The 22,650-nt window shown below is 36.2% G+C and overlaps 4 protein-coding genes across 6 annotated transcripts; all 4 read right to left on the bottom strand.

Annotated features, from left to right (window-relative positions):
* Nucleotides 1-607: 607 nt before the first annotated feature.
* On the bottom strand, nucleotides 608-9,316 carry LOC119993841 (TOM1-like protein 4). Of its 2 annotated transcripts, none has more exons than XM_038841125.1 (10): nucleotides 9,160-9,316; nucleotides 8,471-8,654; nucleotides 6,843-6,921; nucleotides 6,458-6,556; nucleotides 6,211-6,324; nucleotides 4,931-5,079; nucleotides 3,675-3,756; nucleotides 2,349-2,434; nucleotides 2,080-2,268; nucleotides 608-1,522 (listed from the first exon to the last, which is right to left on the bottom strand). In XM_038841125.1, the coding sequence occupies exons 2-10, from the start codon at nucleotides 8,578-8,580 to the stop codon at nucleotides 880-882; spliced, it is 1,551 nt and encodes a 516-aa protein (XP_038697053.1). In that variant the 5' UTR covers nucleotides 8,581-8,654; nucleotides 9,160-9,316; the 3' UTR covers nucleotides 608-879. The 2 variants fall into 2 exon arrangements, with proteins under 2 accessions (XP_038697053.1, XP_038697054.1); XM_038841126.1 differs by lacking the exon at nucleotides 9,160-9,316 and adding an exon at nucleotides 8,875-9,033.
* Nucleotides 9,317-11,138: 1,822 nt separating this feature from the next.
* On the bottom strand, nucleotides 11,139-12,527 carry LOC119993503. Its single transcript, XM_038840658.1, has 2 exons — nucleotides 11,671-12,527; nucleotides 11,139-11,374 (listed from the first exon to the last, which is right to left on the bottom strand). The coding sequence occupies exons 1-2, from the start codon at nucleotides 12,381-12,383 to the stop codon at nucleotides 11,314-11,316; spliced, it is 774 nt and encodes a 257-aa protein (XP_038696586.1). The 5' UTR covers nucleotides 12,384-12,527; the 3' UTR covers nucleotides 11,139-11,313.
* Nucleotides 12,528-14,646: 2,119 nt separating this feature from the next.
* On the bottom strand, nucleotides 14,647-18,653 carry LOC119993698 (chaperone protein dnaJ 10-like). 2 transcript variants are annotated; one of them, XM_038840913.1, is made up of 11 exons: nucleotides 18,551-18,653; nucleotides 18,329-18,460; nucleotides 18,188-18,247; nucleotides 17,511-17,593; nucleotides 17,106-17,259; nucleotides 16,340-16,469; nucleotides 15,837-15,995; nucleotides 15,528-15,706; nucleotides 15,263-15,343; nucleotides 15,028-15,171; nucleotides 14,647-14,872 (listed from the first exon to the last, which is right to left on the bottom strand). In XM_038840913.1, the coding sequence occupies exons 2-11, from the start codon at nucleotides 18,413-18,415 to the stop codon at nucleotides 14,783-14,785; spliced, it is 1,167 nt and encodes a 388-aa protein (XP_038696841.1). In that variant the 5' UTR covers nucleotides 18,416-18,460; nucleotides 18,551-18,653; the 3' UTR covers nucleotides 14,647-14,782. The 2 variants fall into 2 exon arrangements, with proteins under 2 accessions (XP_038696841.1, XP_038696840.1); XM_038840912.1 differs by having other exon boundaries at nucleotides 18,329-18,646.
* Nucleotides 18,654-20,504: 1,851 nt separating this feature from the next.
* LOC119993721 (transcription factor CSA-like) lies at nucleotides 20,505-22,142 on the bottom strand. Its single transcript, XM_038840941.1, has 2 exons — nucleotides 21,846-22,142; nucleotides 20,505-21,594 (listed from the first exon to the last, which is right to left on the bottom strand). Exons 1-2 carry the CDS (start codon nucleotides 22,012-22,014, stop codon nucleotides 20,816-20,818), a joined length of 948 nt encoding a protein of 315 aa, XP_038696869.1. The 5' UTR covers nucleotides 22,015-22,142; the 3' UTR covers nucleotides 20,505-20,815.
* Between the last annotated feature and the right edge of the window lie 508 nt (nucleotides 22,143-22,650).

The raw sequence follows: 22,650 nt of genomic DNA, 5'->3' as shown, positions 1-22,650 counted from the left end.
GAATGGACAGTGGTAGATAGTCTTGCTGTACAAGTCCGCTTAATGGACAAATTAGCTAGTATGGTGTTTGCCTCCAAAATTGGGTGTAGTGGCAATGGTTAATTGTAGTGAAGTGCGTGAAAGTGGCACGAAGGTTCCTTCAATTCTTCTCTCTTACAATTTCACTTCTCTCCCTGCCATCTACAAAAACCCCCCTTGGAACCTTGATCTCCTATCATCCAGCAAAACATTACTCCCTTTCTTAATTTCTCTATCCATCTGTTCGAGAATTAACTCAAACAACAACTGATGGATAACAAGACCATGGAGGCCATCACAATGTCAGAATTGCTGCAGAGAAACAAGAGGACGTCCCAAGTCGTCCTCCCTCCTGTTCGAGGACGAATTAAGCGCAAGATTTTTGCACTTTTATTCAAATCAATCAAGCTTGGGAGCCTTCACGCTCTTCATTTGCTTCTCACCAACGTCAACCACATTTAGTCCTACACCCTCTGCCTCTACCTCTCTCAATGCTACTTTCAATATACATGCATGTATGTACCATGCAGATGTCTCTTGTGTGCGTGTGAATAATATTTAATGCTACCCTTCAATATATATACATATATGAAGTCAAAGAATGGTCTCATTTTCATAAACATGCCATGGAATATCAAAGTCAACCAATATGATACATACATACATATACAAAGATCTAGCTAGTTGCTAAAATATTCAAATAGGTATATCATCCAAATTCAAACTGCAAAACAGCACAGATAAACCATAAAACCAAAGGTCTAAACCCATATGCTTATTCTATCACACAGCTCGTCTCTCTATCTCATGTAAACACCAGATGAACTGACAAAATCCACAAATTAATTAGTGCCCAACTACTCAATATGACTTGTTGGGTTTGGAAGGTGAAGATGATTTGGCTTTTGCAAAATCAACAAGATCTTTAAAGAGAGCATCTTCACTTTTTGGTTGATTAGTAGGGGTAGATGAATTGAGAGAGAGATTTTGAGCCTGTCCCACTAAGCCATCATAAGAGGAACTAGATCCAGTACTTGTATGAGAAGCACCACTTGAATAACCATGTTGTTGATCAAAGAAGTGTTGTCTCTGATTATACCTTGAAGGTGGGGGTGGGAGATTGCCAGACTGAGTGTCCCAAGGAGCTGGGGGAAGTTGATCAGGGGATTGGCTAAACGGAGCTGGTTCATCATACAAGGGCCCTCCTGTGAGTATAGGAGATGATGCTGGCTTCACTGAATAAGAAGGGGAGGTGGATACTTTTGGTGAAAATGGTGGGGAGGAATTGGAGCTTGAATGAGCAGTGAATGCTGTTGGGTTTATCATATCATGAGATTCTTCAGATTTGTACACCTCACCACTGAGATAATCAACCATACCAGCATCTGTTGTGACTGGCTTCCTCGATGGGGGAGGTGGAGGAATAAGTGCACTTACTTGCCCTGGCTCACTCCTGACACTGGCTGGTTTCCTCACCAGTCCTTGTGAACTCTCTCTAGTTGACCTGCAAAGAAGATGCTGTTATCAATTAGGATGCATATAATTTCATGATTTAAATTCAGGCCCGAGGGGGAAAAAAGCTAAAAGGATCAGCGAAGCTGCATTCCATCCAAGAAATGCGTCAAAATTTCCATTCAATTTCATGCTTATACGTCCCACACATTTCCCCTCCAGAGAAGATCAGATGCATAAATTTTCATACACCAAAAGATCATTTGCTACATGCACTTCATTGTTGATTGAGAATGGAAGTTAAGTACTTGCATATATTGAGAACAGGTCATGTCTTTAGTCCAACAAGCTATCCAAATTGAAGTGTTCAGGAAGAGTAAGCCATGTACACAATGCAGGAATCTTGTAACTACCCCACAGGCAAGAAACAGAATAAAGAAGATTCAAAAGACCCAATGACATCATGCAAAAGATCTAAGAGACATTAAGGTTAACTTTTGTAATGGCTCAGTTTAACAGGAACTAAAAGGTAAAAGCAATAGAGAAATGGCAAGAAACAAAATAATAATAAAAAACACACAACTAATGGAAAACCTCCAACACATTTACCTGTGAGCAAGTTGGGCAAACTCATCCTCTGATTCATCATCCTCATGATGAACATTAACTAAAGGTGAAACTAGAGTCACTGGCCCTCCTGTGAGAGTAGTGGTTCCTTTTGCAATATCATCATGACGGCCAAGAACACGCTGCAATGTATCATTTAGTGCCAGTCCCTGACATAGAAGCTCCTCATCACTGAATGGCAAGCAATTATAGTGTTAGCATCATGAGTTCCAAATGAAGGAAAACAACAGAAGATAGCATTTGATTCTCACATTGTACTATTCACAAGAAGCATGACGCGCGTTTGGTAAGAACGGCACTGGTCAACAAGGTCAACTATGACTTCTTCCAAAACTCCCTACAAGTAAATCCAAGACAATAAGAACATATGACAATGAATCACTGAACAAAATTATTTTATTATAGAAATGCTAGTCAACTAAGAAGTATTGTTATCTAAGATCTTCATAATCTCTGGTTAATATATGATGTCTAGATGTCTATGTAAGGGAAGCTCGCATCAATCAGTCATCTTCTATTGCATTGCACAAGGTCCACAAAATTTAGTCAAATGCTCTGATGATACTGGGCATTCAATGGGTCCCAAACTCTTCAGTGGATGAGGAATTGTTAGCCTAGAGGGGCAAGAGGCAGTGACAAGCATCAAAGGAGCATTATCAGCTGATCCCAATATGATAAGGATGATCCGGATTGAGAGGGTCAATAGAGTCTTCAACAACAAGGAATCCTACTTGATATTTTCTAAGGTAGCTGGTTTGACTGCCGTAAGTATTGATGTTCCTCTTCTTCAGGGAATGTATTTGATCAAATAAATCCTTCCTCCATGTAGTCTCTTCAGGTTGCACCACATTGGTGCCTTGATAAAAATTTTCCAATGCAAAAAGAATCTGCATAATTTCAGCAAACTCCGCAGGTTTCATAAAGACAGTTCAAATTGTTTTGTTCGAGTGAACAGTTTCATTTGAATGGTAGATACAGACTGGATGAAGATGATGCCTTCCGTTATATAGTATCTAAGAGGTTTTTTTTCCTTAATTTGAAACAACATATTTTATGTGCTTTTTTTTCCCAAACCAACAAAACGGAAGTATTACATTAAGAAGGACACCAAGGGGTTGCCACCCATCCACAAACAATCAACAAGAGACTAGATCTATCACATCTTAAAAAACTGAAAAAGTGAACAACTCTTGTGCACAAGCCTCCTGCAATGGCGGGGTCTGGGACATGCATGATGCACCTTACCCCACATAATAAGTGAAGAGGCTGTTTCCTTTCAAAAAAAATATATGGAGAGGTTGTTTCCAGGAATTGAACCTGTGACCTCAAGGTTGCACCCCTGCAGCTCTACTACTGTGGCACATGTTCGCCCGTAAGATCTATCACATCTAGCAGATTATTTTCATATTGGTAAATGGTAACAGCTTATCCTCCACCCAATTCTGCGACTCCATTGCAATTATTCTCTCTCAATGAATTAATCATTGAGTACACTTTATTTTTAGAGAACACTACAGAGGAAGCTCGTATTAAATACAAGTAAGAAATTACTCTTATGTAATCCTTAATGAAAGTACCTCAGGATTCTTAGGATCCAGAGCACCAAGCATATCCATTAGCACATCTGCTAGTCCCCTAGCATTTTGCATCTCTGACAAGCTGAAAAGGAGAAAAAGGAAAAAATAAAAGAAATAAAGGCATAAGTTTTAGCTTTACTCATCAATCTAGCATGCCTAGATTTAGATGGTAATCTCCTTCAAGAAAAGGCATCCATTAATCAAAATGAAACAAGCCTCAACTCAGAGTTTCATCGAGTACCATGCAAAATACATCCTTTAAACTACAACTATCTGATCATCACCATTTCAGGGACAACCACCATTTCCATGCAGGCACCAACAAATAAACAGGTGGTTCCCATTATTGCAATTTGCTAATCCCATCATGATGGCGGATTTTTTTTTCTTTTGATTGCAAAAGATTTTTTTATTCAGGGCCACCGAGGAGATGAAACCCAAAGAGAAAGATAACAAGAATTACAAAGCCTGACAAAAGAGAATAGCCCACCAAGCTAATTGTGTCTAGAAAGTTGTTACAGATTCTAGGAAGCAGAAACTTGCTAGTAGAGAGGAGATTATCTATAAATAGGTCTGCATCAGTTTCCTTTACCAACTAAATTAGCCACAATGTGATCATTAGTAAACTCTGAAGGACCTCCCAATGTGTTGTGCCTCTACAAACAAAACTCCATAAGATGAATTCTGAAGCTAAATCATTTCTGACTGCCCAACTGATGCCAATTAGATTCCAGATGGTAGACTTTTCACTACTTACTTAGCTGAACCAAGCTGTCCTAATCACTCGTATAATGTGGCTGAAGTCAAATGTCTTCCAGATAGAATCAACTTGGGTTTTATGAAACAAATATGGAACTTAAGCTTGCTACTTAATTTCCTTTCTTACGTGGTATAACTATATATGACCGCATTGAAGAAATCACTAAGTCTAAACATGATAAGAAGCAAAAAAAATTTTGAATGATGACATCCTCACCCCCCCCCCCCCCCTTTCTATCCAATTAACTTCACCTGGCAAATGCCACAAACTCAGATTAGGACATAAAAATTGTACCAGATGCATCTTATAGATCTTGTCAAGAATAACAATTCCAAGACCAAGCTAGGTGTTTTCCAACAAAAATATATGCAAGTTTCTTAAAAACGGAAAGAAGTGCATAGTTCGCAATATACTTTTTATTTTTTTGCCAGAGACCTAAGAAAGAAAAACAAAAACAAAAAGGAACTAAGGCAGCAAGCTAGGGTTCAAGACCTACCTGAGACTAGAAGCATCGGCAGACTGCAAAGAAGCCTGAATAGCAGCTTCTTCATACGCAGAAGTAGGGTCAACCATCGGTTGGTTTTGAGGTGGAGTGAACAATGGCACACTGTTCTCTGCTCTTGGGGGGAATTCAACTCCAGCAGACTGTCAATTATCAAATATAAGCCACTTAAATGAAATAAGTTGATCTGTAAAAATAAGGTTAACCAGACCTCAAGGTAGCAATCTAGAAAGTAAACAACAACTCCCGTGCACAAGACTCCCGCAGTGGACGGAGGTCGGGAACAGGCAGATGTATGCAAACTTTATCCACACATAATAAGTGGAGAGGTTGTTTCTGGAAATTGAACCTGTGACCTCTAGGTTGCACCATTGCAACTCTACCACTAGGCCACATGTTCGCCTATGGCAGCAATCTAGAAAAGGATAAAAATTATTGCAATCACCAACAGACAATATAGTTGCTACCATATCTTCTCAAGGTAAAAGCTCAAAGACGCAAGCAGGAAATAGGAGAGACAAGGGTTCAATATAACTTTTATGTACATCTAGTTTTTAGCAATGCACATGGTATTTTGGCATTCTGGCAGATGAGTGGTTCCTGCGAGTTCTCTATATTTTACAAATATGTTAGAACTTTGTCGTGTATTGAAATAAATATTGCAGCACTTCTCGGTGGATAGAACAACATGTTTCGTTGAATACTATGTTCCATTCATCTCTATTTCCCTCCCATGTTTTGAAGGAACTTCAAGAGTGGGGAAAGGTATGACCCTCTCATATATATTTTAGATAATATTGATTAACCAAATTAAATGATATAATTTTACTTTCATATTAAATAAATATAATCAAAAGAGAATTACAAAAGTTTAAATTGAAGTAATATTTAACGCCAAATTAGTGGAATACCTTATTGCATACCATCATGCTCCATTTTTCTTCCTAAAACATTTATCATTTATGTACTAGTTCCATTCGGTGCAAAATCCCACTAGCAAAATATTAAGATACCATACATTCTATTGATTATGGGTATAGAACTATAGATGTAACAATTTTGAATCAGAATATTATAATCGTTAAATTACTAAATGGCAAGCCTCTACCATTCAGCTTGCAATTGTTGCTGCTATTCAGACCATGCACTAAGGCTGTGGTATATATATATACACCTTAGGCTGTGGACAGTCTGGGTAGATGTTACAAAATGTGTGTATATATATAACATGTATAATTAACAATGGACAAAAGCAACTAAAAAAACTCAGTTACCCTAATCTCATTATATGCCGCATGGTACTGGGGATACCTTCCCCTCGGTCCCCCAAAAGCTTCTTGCCATGTATCAATCAAAATAAGTATCCTTTCCCTCACGTTTAACTCTGGCTGCAAGATAACATAAGAAAGTACAATGCATACAAAGCTAGCATCAATGGTACAAAAAAGAATGAAGATCCTTGACATAGATACATAAAGAAATTCTTTTCCAAAAATAGAGGTACAGAAAGATATCAGGCACCTTCTTCTTCACTATTTTAACCATGTCATGAAGGATATCACGCTCAATGATCTGCTGGAATACATTCTCACCACAATTTTTGCTGAGAGTTTCTAATGCCTAGAGCAAAAAATTCAAGTACATAACATGAGATAACTAGTAGCTTCTTTGCTATTATGCCTACAACATGTCTACATAAAGAAAGCATGAAACACAGGCTCGTTCATACAGTATCAGCAATAGCACATATGGGCATCAGCCATAAGGCAAACTATCAGATACAGAATACAGTATACCTCATGACGACAAAATATTAGCAATATGTAATTTGTAGAAGTTATAACCTTATCTCAGACTAATACAGAATCCAACCCTATAAACTCTAGGAGAATAGAGAAGTACTAACATAAAGAGCAAGAAGTTGTATTTTGGGGTTTTTGTTTCCCAGGCGCTTCTTAAGTATCTTCAAAGCATCCTTCGTTTGCCTGCAAAAGGCAACCCAGTTTAACAGTACAAACCAAAATAGCCAAGCTTCGAGATTTAAAATTAGAAGTTAATAGAAAATAAAATAATGGTGAGATCATGAAGGAATAAAAAAACAAAAAATAAGCATAAAATCGTCTAAGAATACAGCTTTGCTAGAGGGTACCAAAAAGATTGCCACCACATTCCGTAAAAGTTCCAATTGTGCAGTTAATATATTTACTTGAGGAGAAGAAAAGATGCAGACCCAATTCCGAGATTGTTAAAGATATTAGCAAGTGGAGTTGGTCATCCCAGTTTTACATGCATAAATGCAACGAGTAGAAAAAAAAACCATTGTTCACTTTTCCTTTACAAAGCATCTCTTATAGATAAATGCCAGGTGCTTCTTTCTAAATGAAAACATATTATTAGCTTTCATCACTCATTTAATTGACCTTGCACCCAAGTGTCTTCCCTGTTTTGCAACAGATGACTCTGGGAATTGCAATAAAAAAAACATACGGTCAACCCTAAATCATGCTTTTGTTGGTAGTTGGCACCAAAGTAGCAGTCCGGGTCCCTGGGTGCAGAAGAGTTGGCCAAGGTAAATGCTTCCAGCTGGGAGACCTTAATTAGAGTCGCCCTAAAAAGAAAAACCCATGATTTTACAGATGCTATAGGCGAGGGCTTGCTTCAACTGTCTAGAGTTTGCTTATGCAAAACACAGGATTTCCCTCATTTCAACAAACAAAAAAAGGGGAAAAAAAAGTAGCATTATTTATGATTCAAGCATATTCATAGATTTCCAGAGTTTACAAGGCAAATTGTTCAAGATAGGCCAGCCTATTAAGCTTCTTAAGTTTACCACTGTCTCCTAAGGAAGGAAAAAAGTTTGACTTGGAGAAAATCTCTCTCGAGTCTCTTCCATATTTGACATAACTTTAATCCCACAAAAATTGATATTAGCTCCACGAATTCATAAGAGAAATCATTTGAAATCCGATACATGGATTCCTGCACCATTCATTCTGATATAATGCCATGCCCCATTGATCACATAGAATCAAGTCTCTACTTATCACTTCTATTCTATCCATGAGTTTTTCGCCACCCCCTTCTCCTTTTATTGCCTCCTACTTCAATTTTTCCCTGAAAACTCGTCCATACGTGGCTACTTCAGAAAAGCCTCTCCTTTGTCCCAGCAACTTCACATATTTGTCCTGGTGGGGGAATAAGAAGCTTAGCTGATCCTGGATCCTAACTTGAATAATTTTAAAGAGTAATCATTATTCACTAATTTTGAATCCAAGTGCTCAATATTCCGCCCATCTGAATTATAGGCCCATAAGATTGTGCCGCTGTTCTGCACATTCTAACCTCCGAACTCAAACCTGTCCAACCCAAAGTCATTACTCGAGGAAGACTCATAGGTCTCTAAAAGGGAAAAATGATGCCAGCCATGTTGCATAACCAAAGCGGCCAAATTTATAGATAAGGCCATAAATTCACATGAACATCTACTGAGCTGAAAAACATTGATCAAACAAAAAAGAAGCAATGAAATGATACCCGGGATCCATGTTGATGACATCGCATAATTCGATGTTTATAGCCCAGTCTGGACCAATCAGCATATCACTCGTTGCCCTCTCGGCGACTGCAGCTGCATTATGTGCCATGTCCCTCAAGACACTCGTTTCAAATCACAAACCCTGGTCCTCCTTAAAGCAGAATCAATGACACAAGTGTCAGCCTGCAACAAAAAATTTTGAAGTGATGGATGATATGACGAGATAAAAAAAAGCATGAGATAATATTACATTTAGCAGAGAATCATTCAAGACTCAATTTTTCAGGGGCCCATTACTATTGAAATTGAAAATAATAACCTCACGAAACTTTGAATATGACAAATAAAAGTCTATCTTACCAAAATGGTATTAGAATAAAATGTTCAAAGAAAGAAACGATACCGATAAAATTGAAGCTACAAATGCCAAGGAAACATTGATCGGAAACCGAAACACACCGATTGTATTACCAAATAATAAAACCCCGCAAGACTAAACCCCCAAAAAAAACTCTAAACCCTACAAAACCAACATTGATCAAAAGCGAAGGAGAAAACAAAAGAATCGAGAATCGGAAGCAACCCATTCGCATTGAAAGGATCAATTGAGAAGGGGACATGATAGAATTAAAAAGAGAAATCTAGGATTCTGTAAATTGATGATTTAGAAGATCTGGAGAGAGTTTACCTGTACGAATTGACGATGATGGTGAGGAAGAGGTAGAGGTGTTGAATTTTGTTGTGGAGAGTTTGAGAGGGGTTTTGTTGGTGGTATTTTTCTACGCGTCAGCCAACCAATTTTCATCCTTTTATAACTTGGACTTTCCCTTGATTCGTAGAATGTGATGGAGCGAGCATTCTATGATTTCTATCAATTATTTTCTCGCACACTTTTTAAAAAATTTACATCTTCAATTAAAACATAAATATTACTCTCTTTTTTCCTTCTTTTAGACAGATGATTAGAGAGAGAAAATTAATTAATTCTATTTAATTATTGGGTAAAATTTAGGAGTCCTTACTAAACAAGTCATTATGATTTTAAATTGAATATTAATCTCATATAATTGGTTTCATGATGCTAAGGAACTTGAACTTTCATTTTATTTTTATTTTTTATATTTTGATTAAAGATTTTTAATTATTCCAAGTTTCCAGACGTTTGACTCATGATGGATGAGGTTGAAACATGGAAGGCCATATGGCCCATATGGAGCCTAAAAACGCGTTTTTGTTATGGGTGCCGTTATTTACACACAACTCTTCCACACATTATTTTTAAAAAGATTTAATTTTATTAAATTATCCTTATATGAAATTACCTCATCACTCATATTTTTTCCAATATAATTAATACAAATTCAATTTTCTAAACAACTAGACGCAATGCCATTTCGTTTGATGACCAAACACACTCCCCTGCAACAACTTTGGTTCCATCTAATCTTCTCTTATGTATATATGTGTGTATCTATATGTGAAGCCTTTATATCAGTGCACAGTGAAAAACTGTGGTAGAAAGAATTGCTTTGTAGCCAGGAAAAGAAATTAATTTGTGATATAAAATATTATTTGATCTAACTCGAATTACTATATTGCAGGTGAGATATCACAGTAAAGAAGAGAAGCAAGAAGATGAAGAAAAAAAAGTTAAGAGAGAATTGAGAGATAAGATTCATAAGTTTCATACAGTATATGTCAAAAACTGTGGTCACCCCCTGTTGACCATGATTAAGAATAACCATTAGATGAGCTGATAGACAAACACATCCAAGAATCCTTCAGGTCAAACAGAGGAGATGAACACCATTGAAGCCAGACGAAACCATTGAGCCGCAATAAGATATCTTATCAATTTGTGGAGGAGAATAACAAAGAATCGTCCTCGTACTCTGCAATTGAATTCAACAATAATAAGAAATTGATTGAATTGTAATTAATGAATTAGATATTCATGTTCTAAACTAAACAAACAAAAGATTGGCTCGGTTTGAACTAAATTGAACACAAGCACTGGTTGATGCCCTGAACGGTGGTGTTAATTGACAGAGGATGATGCTAATAAGATCATACAGATATGTTAATATATCTGAAAGGGTAATTTAGACAACTCAATGTGTGTACTAAAAAAAGATTGAGGGTGTATTAAGTAAGCGTGTGTATTGAGTCTAATTACGTGTGCGAATATCGGCTCCCTTTTGCTATTCCTAGTGGTTTTTTCTCAGCGCCGACCAAAGTGCGAGTCCACGTCAAAGGTGCGAATGACTTGAAGGTTTTGACATTTGGACTTTTTTAATTTAATTTTATTTGTTTGGCAAATCTCTGTTAAAAATAAAATACAATCCGTCAATCCCATTTTTAATAAAAATCGAAAGAATGGAAAGTTGAAAATTAGGCCATCGGCGGATGGGCCTCTTCCCTCATCTTTTTTTCTTTTTTTTTTTTGGGTTTCTAGCAAAATGTGCCTGTGCCTGTGCCACTGCCTTGCCATTTGTCTTGTTTATGATTTTTTTTTTTTAATGTGAGCAAAGCCTAATTACTTAATTAGGGGTGTATGATACTCTATGTTACAATTTGGACAATTCGGTCTTTGAAAAAAAAGCTGTTGATATCCCAATATCATTATATCAGCATACAAGACATGATATAAATCAAACGAAAGGGAAATAAGAAAAAGAAAATGGTCATGAAATATTATTCAACACCAGTAACAAAAACAACATATACATTATATCCTACTACTAGGACTACTAGTCTACTATATATGTATAAGGTCCGAATATGGAATTACAAAAACATTTATATATGCATATATAAATATAAATGGTCTCTCAAGCTTTGTCTAATCTGCCATCTTGCCTTGTTTGGTGCAGATAAGAGCCCAGCAACCACCATCTTTATGCCTGCATGAAATTAAGCAAATATATGTCACCCATTATATTTCATGTTGCATCTGTTTTACTTTCAAATACAAACACACACATCTCCATTATGCATTCAAGATGTTCTCTGTTTTCTAAAACACCATAATTGCCCAAATTTGAAGACAATCATATTCATAGTTTCATACAACATAAAACATGGTCTCTTTAAACAACATGTCTCCATTATTTTCTATGCAATTCCATAAAACCATTTTTAAGAGAGCTTTCAAGAAAATATGAGCAGAAACAAGTAGTGAACAAAATTCAAAACACACCTGCTGCTACTGCTTCTGCTGCTACTTCTGCTACTGCTGCTACCACTGCTTTTAGAGCTCCCACTATTACTACTCAATCCAACACTTTCATTCTCCCCGGCTGACACCACATACCTCTTCTTCCACCACTCCTTCTCTCCACCTCCCTCCGCCACCCCCGGCTTCGGCAAAACCTTCGAATCCGTTGAATTCAAATTCTCCTTCTTCTTCTTCGTCGTCTTAACAGACCCCCAACTAGAAACTGGAAAACCCATATTTAGCAAAAACCCTCTGTTCTCAATAATTCCATTTCTGTTCATCATCTGCAATTTCTTCTCATTATTCTTCTTCCTCCTCAATACCTCCTGTTCTCTTCTCCGAGTACTAATTTCATGATCAATATTGACCCTCTGTTCTTCCATAAAATTGTCTTGTCTCAATGGATGCTCAACAAGATCTTTCAGAGAAAGCTCATAACTTGACTCTGGCATCCGACCCACCATCTCCATTAACTCCATTTGGCCCCTCAGAATCGCTTGAGTCTTCGCCTCTGGAGACAAGTCTCGATACTGATTAGGACGAAGCAGGGGGCGGTTTGGACTTGTCCTCCACAAGGGAGGTGTAGAATCTCCAGAGTCATCTGTTTCAGCCCCATAATCTGATTCCCTGTTTAGAACAACATGACTGCCGTAACTGTCATATCTTGATCTTGGGTTTTTGGCAGAATCAAACATGGCGTGTTTTTGTGGGAGAATTGAAGGGAAGGAGAGGCAGGTGTGATTTGTGGGTTGTATTGAATTGAATTGAAGATTGTGTGGTTCATTATCTTCTTCACCGATTATGATGATGATAGTGATGATGTTGGTATGATAATTTTAATTAGTTTTTTTTTTCTTTGGGATCAAGTTATAATTGATAAAACAAACAAAAAGTCAAGTTGTTCTAGATGGAGTGGTACAAGTAGGACCTTCTCCTTCTCTGCCTCAATTTTACGTATTTTTTCTTTTCGTCTTTTCATGAGACAGCCATGAGCCATGGGCTTTGTCTATCACACTTTATTCCTTTTCTTTATGTGGAAATGGGAAATTAGAATATATATATATATATATATATTTATATATATATATAGAAATTCTGCTATGTGGACCAAAAGTGTGGATCAAGTTTGTGGACTTGTTTTTCAACCATAGATGTGGTAGGCCCCATAATAAATGTGTGGCCCCCACTTATGTTGTGATTGATTACAACCATTGGATTTTGGTCCACAAACTTGGTCCACACTTTTTGGTCCACATAGGAGAATTCCTGATATATAGAAATTCTTCTACGTGGACCAAAAGTGTGGACCAAGTTTGTGGACTTGTTTTTCAACCATAGATGTGGTAGGCCCCATAATAAATGTGTGGCCCCCACTTATGTTTGATTGATTACAACCATTGGATTTCGGTCCACAAACTTCGTCCACACTTTTTAATCCACATAGGAGAATTCCTCTATATATATATATATATATATATATTGTTATTTTGCACTTTTGTTGGGTGTATCGAACAAAGTATCTTAGTGCAACTTATTGGCCATTCTCATTAAGGAACCGAATTTAATTAGTTGTTGTGGGTTCTTAAATAAAAACAAATCAATATCTGAAAAGGATTCCTCAAAGGTTTTGTGGCATCCAATTGGCAATTATTATGTTTTCCTACGTAATTAAGTTGGCCAAAAATGAAATATTAAGGTATAGAGTATCAAAGAGCACTTGCAACCAAATCCTAAAATGAGTAAGTAGCTAAAATAGAGATGAAAAGCGGCAGGGTTTGACAAAAAAAAAAAAAATGCATTCAGTACAATCTCAGGTAAAATTCAGATTATCCAAAGGGAGTACCAAGTTCTAAAAAATTAAAATTTTATATTTTTATGTGTTTTTTAAAATAGTTGACCAAACAAGTTTAATGGATCGTTTTTTATTTATCCGAAAATACAAGAAAACACAAGCATACCAAATAGATCTAATAACTTAAATCAATTTATTTCTCCAAACAAATAATGTATATTTGAGTCTTACTAGTTGTATTAAGGATTTTATCTTATAACCAATTCGACACCGCACGTTGTTAAGTTAGAAATACGTGAACAAACCAATACTCAATGGACAATCATGGTGTCTTTGTTATCACTCCTAATTTGCGCTCTTTTGCTGGTTTTAGGGCAACCTTTTTTTATCTAATTGACTAATTATCTTAGGCTGCGTGCCTTTATTCCTTATTTTAAACGACATAATAACTATACAATCATTATTCTTGTCCATTTTGTAATTCTCTCATTTTTTTATTTATTAATATTTGATATTTCTCATATTTCTAAACCTTACCTGTAGAAAGAACATCAACAAAGCATATTGATCCAGCAATTGTGGATTGGTCGAAGAGGGATGGAAAATGGTTTAATGCAATAAAACAGGACTACCATATTGATCCAGAAATAGAACATTACTCTTGCATGGTTGATCTTTTTGCTCGTTATGGTTGGCCTTGAGGATGCAATAAATCTCATATAACATATGCCTTGTGAGGCAGATGCAAGCATGTGGTCTTCAGTGTTGAGAGGTTCTGTAGCTCACGGACGCAACACTCTGGGGATTATTATAATTGAGCTTGATCCTGAGAATTCAGGTGCAAATGTGCAGCTATCCAATGTTCCTGTATAAATAATCTGGCTTAAAGAACTACAAGTATATGTTCTTGCCCTTGAAGGGGATTAATGCCCGGACAAAGTGTGGCAGACGTCTTTTGTTGTTGCGAAAAATTGACTAACTAGATATGCCTCATGTGACTATAGATTTTTTGGTGTCGGATAGAGTGGTTTCAGAAATGTATAAACCTCTTTTGATGCCATTTCTGGTCAAGTATTTCGTTCATGTGAGAAGTGCATATATATGGCAAAGATTGTTTTGTGGTGAGGATGGATTGGATCTCTCTTACTAGAACCGACTTTTTTCGCTGTCGTGGATGGATTGGTCTTTATAATGCCAGCATGGAGGCTATAATGCCAGTCTAGTTACAGCAGAGTCCTTAATTAAACAAATTAAAATGCATTTCTATGTGTTCAACAATGCTTTATGAAATCACACCACCCCTTAGTATCTAGTTTTGCTTTTGCACACAATTTCGTCGTCATCCACATCAAAGGCTGGATTGCAGAGACATCTGAAGAGTCTTCCAATCCCCTGCAAAACAAAGAAATAGGGAACAATTGTGACGTCCTGATTAATTTACCAATATCATCATCTGAAAATAGAGCAAGACGATCTCTCGTCACCAGATCATAGAAATTCCACACAGAAAACTTTCATTAGAGTGCATGAGAGGTTTTTTAATATGCCTGAGTGAGAAAAGGTGTTCGATACGAAAGCATTCTCGGCGACTCCTCTTCAGTACTAGGGTCAGAACTGCTTCCATCATCATCTTCTATGTCTATAGCAGCTTTTCCTTTTGATGTTCCTCCACTTCTAGCTTGCTTTTCGTCCTGAGGCATCATCATCATCACAAATTATATATTCACCGTCAGGACATAAAAACAGCAAAAGTTTGTAATAATCATGAACTTGACATCAAACCATGAAAATTTTCCCTAAAATTTTTAGAGCCGAAGCACGAGCTTTAAGTTCCTCTTTCTTAGCATCATTTTCCCTCAACACCTGCAAAAGTTCAAATTTTGAAACAACCAATCAATCTTAGTTAAGATCAAAACAAAAATAAAAGCATCAATGAAGAGTAATAGTTGATATTAAGCCATGAAAACAGAAACAGTTACTCACCAAGAAAACAGAAAATACAATTCTATCTGTAACAGCAAATTATGAATGAGAAACTGAGACTTACCATGTGGCATACATGTACAAGAGTTACTTCAATGTCCACTACATTCAATCTCCATAACGAGCTCATTAATGCGTCTTTGTTTAAGCGCAAATGTGATTCAACATCATTTCCAGTACCATTGCCATCCATTTTGAATTGCTGGCGTGTGCTTTCCTGAAGCTGCAATAACTGGAAAGCACCTGGATATACATATATTTTCTCCACATACTAAGGTACCATAAGTTATTCATCCTCAAGTAAAAAGTTAAGTGTGTAGAACAAGAAAAAGTAAAGAAAAAATAAAGTGAAGATTGACTGACACTAACACACCTTTTGCTGCAGAAATCTGTGATTTCCAGAAATGGCCCTTATTTCTAACCCACTCGGCTACAAATGGTACACCCAAATACAGGGCTTTCTTTCCAAGCTCTTGTGCTGCTTGTCTTGAGTATATGTAGCCGATTGTGTGCAATATATCAGCTCCAAAAGCTGCATTTTTAATATAAAATATAGAAGCAAATTGTGCAATTATCAAGTACACAAAGAAAAGGAAATAGCAATCAGTAAAGAAAAAACAGTTACTACTAATAAGTTCATCACTCACAAGAAACCAAATATAGAATTCCAAGTCATATATTATCCGTGACGTCAAGTTGTTAAAAGATGTGAACAGATACCCTCACAATATTTTTTTTTCCCATCAAAAGTTTTACAATCTCAAGTTTTAAAATATGTGCCCCATACTGTCACATTTTTTGGTACACAAGCTTTAGAGCAGGAAGTCGATTAAAAAAAAAGCTATAAATAGTTGGGGGGTAGGAAACTTAATCAACCTGCATCAGAAAGCTGTCTGGCTTCAGATTCAGCACGTCGTAGAAATCCCTCTTTGTCACCTTTGACGTACTGATTAAGAAAATCTTTGAGCAGCCTTGCCAGCTTTTCTTCTCTTTCTTCTTGGACAGCCTTCATTAAACAATCAACAGTTTCATAGAGTAAACAATATTAAATAAAGTAGCTAAAACACTAAAATCTCTATGGTTCTTTTATAAGGGTGATGGTTGAGCAATGATAAACCATCAACACTAAATTATTTTTGTCATAAACAAAATATGGCTTTGAGTTAGACATTGAGACCTAATCATCAAATACGAAACAGGAAAGGCTTGGAATGCTGTGACTCAAGGATATATGATATATCTGAACAACTTATAATGTATCAAGCAGTAATGTGTACTTTGTTTCAAAACGAATCAGAAGTCCAGGGAATGTTTCCTTTCTTAAGTTTCAATGGATAACTGTAAGTAATATATGCAGGCATCACACACATTCGATGAAGAAAGAATGTTATTGAAGTTCATGTATTTAAGAAATTCTCCAGTGATGTTGCGATGGAAGAACTACCAAATGAGCTACAAGTTGCTAAATGAAGTGAAATGCTGCAATGCAAAGTGTCTAACCCAAAAAATTAAACAAAAGAATAATCACCATAGCAGGTCGATTTTTGTCTGAGACCATTGTCAAGTGTCCAAAATTGATTGCCAGATCCAGAAAGCAAAATGTTGCAAAGGAAGTAAGGAACACATTTTTTAACACAATTACCTTCAGTTTATCATGTAGCTTCTCAGGATTGTCACTTTCACTTGCTACTTCAGAGGATGCCATTAATGCAACAGATAAATGTCCAATGTAATCCTCAAATAATTCACTTCCAAATAGGAGGGCGAAAACAGCCATGGGGTCCAGCATGGTTTCCCTGAAAGATGGAAAATTCTTACTACTGTCAAATCAAAGAGCAAAATACAGAGAAGCCAGACAGGAAAAACCACAATCCAGCTTGCAGAATTGGGAGGTATTTCACAACTATAAGAAATCTTGTTAACCCGAGGAAAACAAAATTATGGCTAGAAACTGTACTATGATGCTTCAAACGCTCATGTCTCTTCAACTCAATAAATGTAGCAAAGTAAATTTTAGACAAGCATAAGAAAATGCAAAAACTCTTACCTAGCTATGCAATGTTTCCCATTTCGATCATACGCATCTCTTTGCACAGGATCACTCAAAACTTGATATGCTTCACCTAAGACCTGCAGAAAATTAAAGGTTAGCTATTTCCCAAGGTTGGGGAATGAAATCAAATAGAATATGTTTCCATTGCATTTTGCATCACTCAAAATTTATACAGAACATGTCACAGATGAGCACGTGCTCCCTCACATGATATCACGAAGTTTCTAACCTTTTGACCACAAATGAAGATTGCAGAAGATCTAAAAGAATATCATATTCTTTCCTAATTAACAGCAAATCATTGAGCTACTGCTTGAAAATAATCATCGTGAAAGCCTTATTCCCAATCAATTTGTTGAAAAATCCGTGGAAATCCACTGTATTATCGTTTGGTCTATTCTAGAGCTACACTAGCCGTCCAGGTCTTTTTGTGTCCCCGTCTTCTCCTTTTGGTATCTTAAACTTGAATTTCTTCAACTTATACAACCCAAACAATCTTTACAGTTTTTCTCATATTCTGTTTTTAGAAACAAAAAAATCGTAAAGACAATTAGGTACAGATTGGAGCACTGAATTTTTAAGCAAACCAAATAACAAACGTATACCGTGCATAGATTATAGGGTGGAAAAGGAACGAAATGTAAAATCGGCTTTAGTTGCTGCAAGCTTACCTGAAACCTTTCAGCTGCAAGAGGGTCATCTGGATTTTTATCTGGATGAACTTGCCTTGCCTGTGGAAATAAAAGCATCGCCTCCATTTAAAAAAACAAGGATCGAGGATAAATCATCACAATCAAAAACCCAATTCAAACCTTAAGATAATACGCCTTTCGAATCTCCTCGTCAGAAGCCGATGGACTAACACCAACTACATCATAATATTCTGTCTCCTTCACCATACTTGGATTTGCAAGACTTGAGCTTCTCCAAGAAGAGTCTCAAGTCTTCAAATGTGAACAGATGATTAAAAAAAGAAGGAAGAAAAAAGTGTGTTTGTGTGTGCGAGAGAGAGAAAGAGTGAGTGAAGTGCCCACATTCGAGCTCAGCCCCACGAGGATCTGCCTGCCTTTCCAGTTCTTCCCACCCAATAAACAAATACCTGAAACAGCTTTTTCGCGGGAGCAAAACAGTATTTTAACCGTCACCATGGTGGCGCTCTCATCATGTGTTTCCGAACCTCAAATGCCTTTTCCACTCATCAGAGCAGTCCGAGGCTTGGGTTGGGCCTTCTGTGGGCTGGAATTTGGCCCATATGTAGGCTCATGATCAATTGAGCACGTTCTTTGACATAATTACCAATTTAGCCCTGCATTTGTTGTGGAGGAGGTATTTTATTCGTCATTGTTGGTAATGGCCTTTTTTTTTTTTTTTTTTTTTAAATGAAGCAGAAGCATCATTGTTGGTAATGGTGATCCAATATTAGAAATTTAGAAGACTCTGCCTCAATATCTTTTATATCCAAACTTCCAAAGAACCTCATTAAGTGGGTATGCCTGCATATTTACCCCTAATTGGTAGAAACTTCAAAAGAAACGGACAAATATGGAGATATTAGATTGCATATATAGTTTTATTTCGTAAATATGTGTTATTGTCCTACTCGTAATCAATTTTTTACCACCTCTATCAATGACTAGCAATGTTACACCAAAAAAAAGTGCTGTCCCCTCCTAACCGTATCTGCTCCTTCCATGATCTATAGGTTGGTGGGCCTATGGACGAGATTTGTTGGGAAGACGGTCTTATGGGCCTATGATGACCTTGGGTTTGTTCTTATTTGCTTAATGTTTACAATCATATAAGTCAGGCCCATTACAAGAATAAAGCAAAATAATTAACCCTAGAATACTTTTAAGTTAATTTTAACAAAAACCAAAAGGACTAGACTTCTATCTATCTCCAGGATCTTTTTTTTTTTTGCCTTCCTTTATTGGTAAACCCAAATTCCTTTGAGGCAACAGTTGGTCCAACCTCTATCCTCATAGTTAGAGAGACTGGGTCATCATTTTCTGTCACATTTGAATTTATAGAATAAATGAGTCACTTTCTTTCATTTTTTCAATTCTTATACAATATTACTAATTAATCACCATGAGACTCTTGCTCATGAATTTAAATATTATATCAATGCTAAAAAATGGACTTCATAATTATGGAAGAACTATAATAATTAAGAATAATATCCAAACAGAAAATATATACTGGCATATGATATCTAAAGGTATTATTTATTTTAGAGCTTTCTAATTTATATGAATATTTTGTGTTATTAGAAAATAAAATATGAGATAATAGATAGCTAGCTGTTCTTAAAAAATTAATTAATGGAGTCACCGATCGAGTGAGGTGGGATGATTAGGGCATGCATGTTTGATTGCATCCATATATAGCATAAAAAAAACCACATGTATACCTAATTATTTTATTAAATTCTTTAGGAGAAGTACTAAATTTTCAGAGAATTTGTGACGCTTTTAGGTTCTGCTTAATAGACATTGGAGTTTGGGGTATTCAGGAGAGGAGGGTTCGGAGCATTCAAATCATGTTCATCATGAGATTGTCTTCATATATATATTGCTAAGTAAAATTAAAACAACGGTTGTAACAAACACAAATTTTCTCCAGGAAACCAACTTTCATTGTGTGCTATGCCTATCCATGCATTATTGACAAGTGCTTGCAAATGATCTTTGTGCAATCAAATGAAATCCCGTGAAAATTAACCTAATAACTACTAGCTTGCATGCATGCATCTATATATATATATATATATATATGATCTCCCCATTGCAAAACTCCAAATTAAGAACCCAAATGACCCTCACCAGATACATACATATTACATATCAACTATATATATAGATGACAGTTAGCGGTAATGACCATGTATATATAGTATGTATATATATATTCTAAAAATATCTCTTAACTTCAATGATGCATTTCCATGACAATACCACGAGAAAAAAAAAAGTTGTTAATTAGAGCTTCAAATTAATAATGACAACAAAAATTGGACTCTTCAGATGGTCCATTAGTTATTGTTAGAGAGCAATGAACACGATTGTATAAATAAGCACATACATATACAGCTACCTGCAGATAGATCAGTTTCCGAGTATTAAGGTATAACTGTCATACATAATATATATGACATAAATGAAAGTTACTTCTCCATATATATATAGCCTCCTATATATATAAGTATCTTAGCTAATAACTAAGATGAAAAAGAAAAACCAAAAATGAAGCTACAAACTATATATATGTCATCTATTATAACATATTAAATTAAGTGATCATGAAGATATACCCACACCAAGAAAATCTATGAATGGAACATCTTCATGTTTGGTAGACTCCTCTCCTTGCTGCTCTTGCTGATTACTCACTCTCATCATATTGGCTAATGTCGACGAATTATTGATCAATCTTTTCTTCATCATGATCATGCCATCACTACTTCCATGTTCTTCATGACCAAGCTTAATATTGTCATTGAAGAACCCAAATGGACCAGCTGGAACATTAATCCTCCTGCAATTTGAAATCCCAAATATTGCACTACTACTTGGCGTCCGATAGGCGCTGCCATAACCCGAAGAGTTCATATAATTAACATAAAACCTATCTGCAAGTCTTGACACTGAAGATGAATTATTGTCCAATGTTGTTGCAAATGACCATGAAGCGCCTGGAGAATTGGACGGTGATGATGACACTGTGAAGATCCTATCTTTAGTATAATTGAATAAATCTTGACACCTTAATTTGTTTGCTTGAGTAGGAGTGGCACCATAATTATTGGAGTCCATATTAGTAGTAATTCCATGATCCTGATCATGATTTCGCTTTCCACATAATTTGGATTGCTCTCTTTGCTTCCTAGCCATAATAACATGCCAATGATTCTTCACGGCATTGTCGGTTCTACCAGGGAATAATCTGGCTATTAATGCCCATTTATTTCCATGGATTCGATGTGCCGCCAGTAGTCTCTCTTCTTCTTCTTCACTAAATGGTTTCCTGTTAATTCTTGGGTCCAATTGATTAAACCATCTCAATCTGCAACTCTTCCCTACAAAAATTTCAAAAATAAATATAATATTCCTAACTCAATCGGTCTTGTTAGTACGTACATGAGCGTTTAATTAATAATTAACATCAAAACACCCTCAAATTGATCAAGAAAATATGCATGAAACTATCTAAAAGTTACAATTACCAAGTTCTCCATAAACAATCAATAATAATTTTAAGGAAATCAAAATTGACACAAAAGATATATTTACGGGGATGATTAACTAGACATATATATACACACGATACCTGATCTTCCATGGAGCTTATCCGCGATTGAATTCCAATTTTGTGCCCCATATTGTTCAACAAGTTGTCTGAGTTTGTCGTCCTCCGCGGGTCTCCAGTGTCCTCGAGGACAGGATGATGATGAAGACTTGGATTGATCATCAACATAAGCTTGGCAAGATTCATCCATGGCAGTACTTGGCGGCGCAATTGTTTAACATGAAGCTGTGTGCAGCAAAAAAGTGTAGAAGAAGATATATAAGAGACTCTTAGAGCCAGAAGAAGAAATGAGCACACAAGAAAGTGGTTGGTTTAGGGTTGTGGATGGCAAGTCACTTTTTTTGCTTTTACACGACAAATACATATTCTAGCCTCTCTACTAATTAATACTTTTTGTAAATTAATGTATAACTACATACATTAAAAAAGAAATACTCGAACAAATAATATTTACTTAATGTGGTTAGGGATAGCCGAGTAATTTGGCTGGAAAACATAAATACATGATGGTCGTTGCAAAATAAGGACATGTATGTATTTGACAGTTGATCTTTTTTACATGATAGTTGGATATATATTTATATGAAACAGGAAGTGAAGGGGTGTGCTATATATTATCAATTGAATTTTGAGAATGCCGTGTAAGGACAGCATCAAGAAAGGTATGGGTAAACCGTCTGCCTATTTTTCTTTGCATACTTTGCATATGCAGATGGCAAGTCAAATTAATACAAACGTTGAAAGATTATTGTTATGAGTCACAAATGATTTCTATGAAAATTTATTATATTATACTATATTAATGTTTCTTAACGGATTAAGATTT

This window comes from Tripterygium wilfordii, chromosome 23 (assembly GCF_013401445.1).
Source record: "Tripterygium wilfordii isolate XIE 37 chromosome 23, ASM1340144v1, whole genome shotgun sequence".
NCBI lineage: Eukaryota > Viridiplantae > Streptophyta > Magnoliopsida > Celastrales > Celastraceae > Tripterygium > Tripterygium wilfordii.
This window is presented reverse-complemented; position numbering and strand designations above follow the sequence as displayed.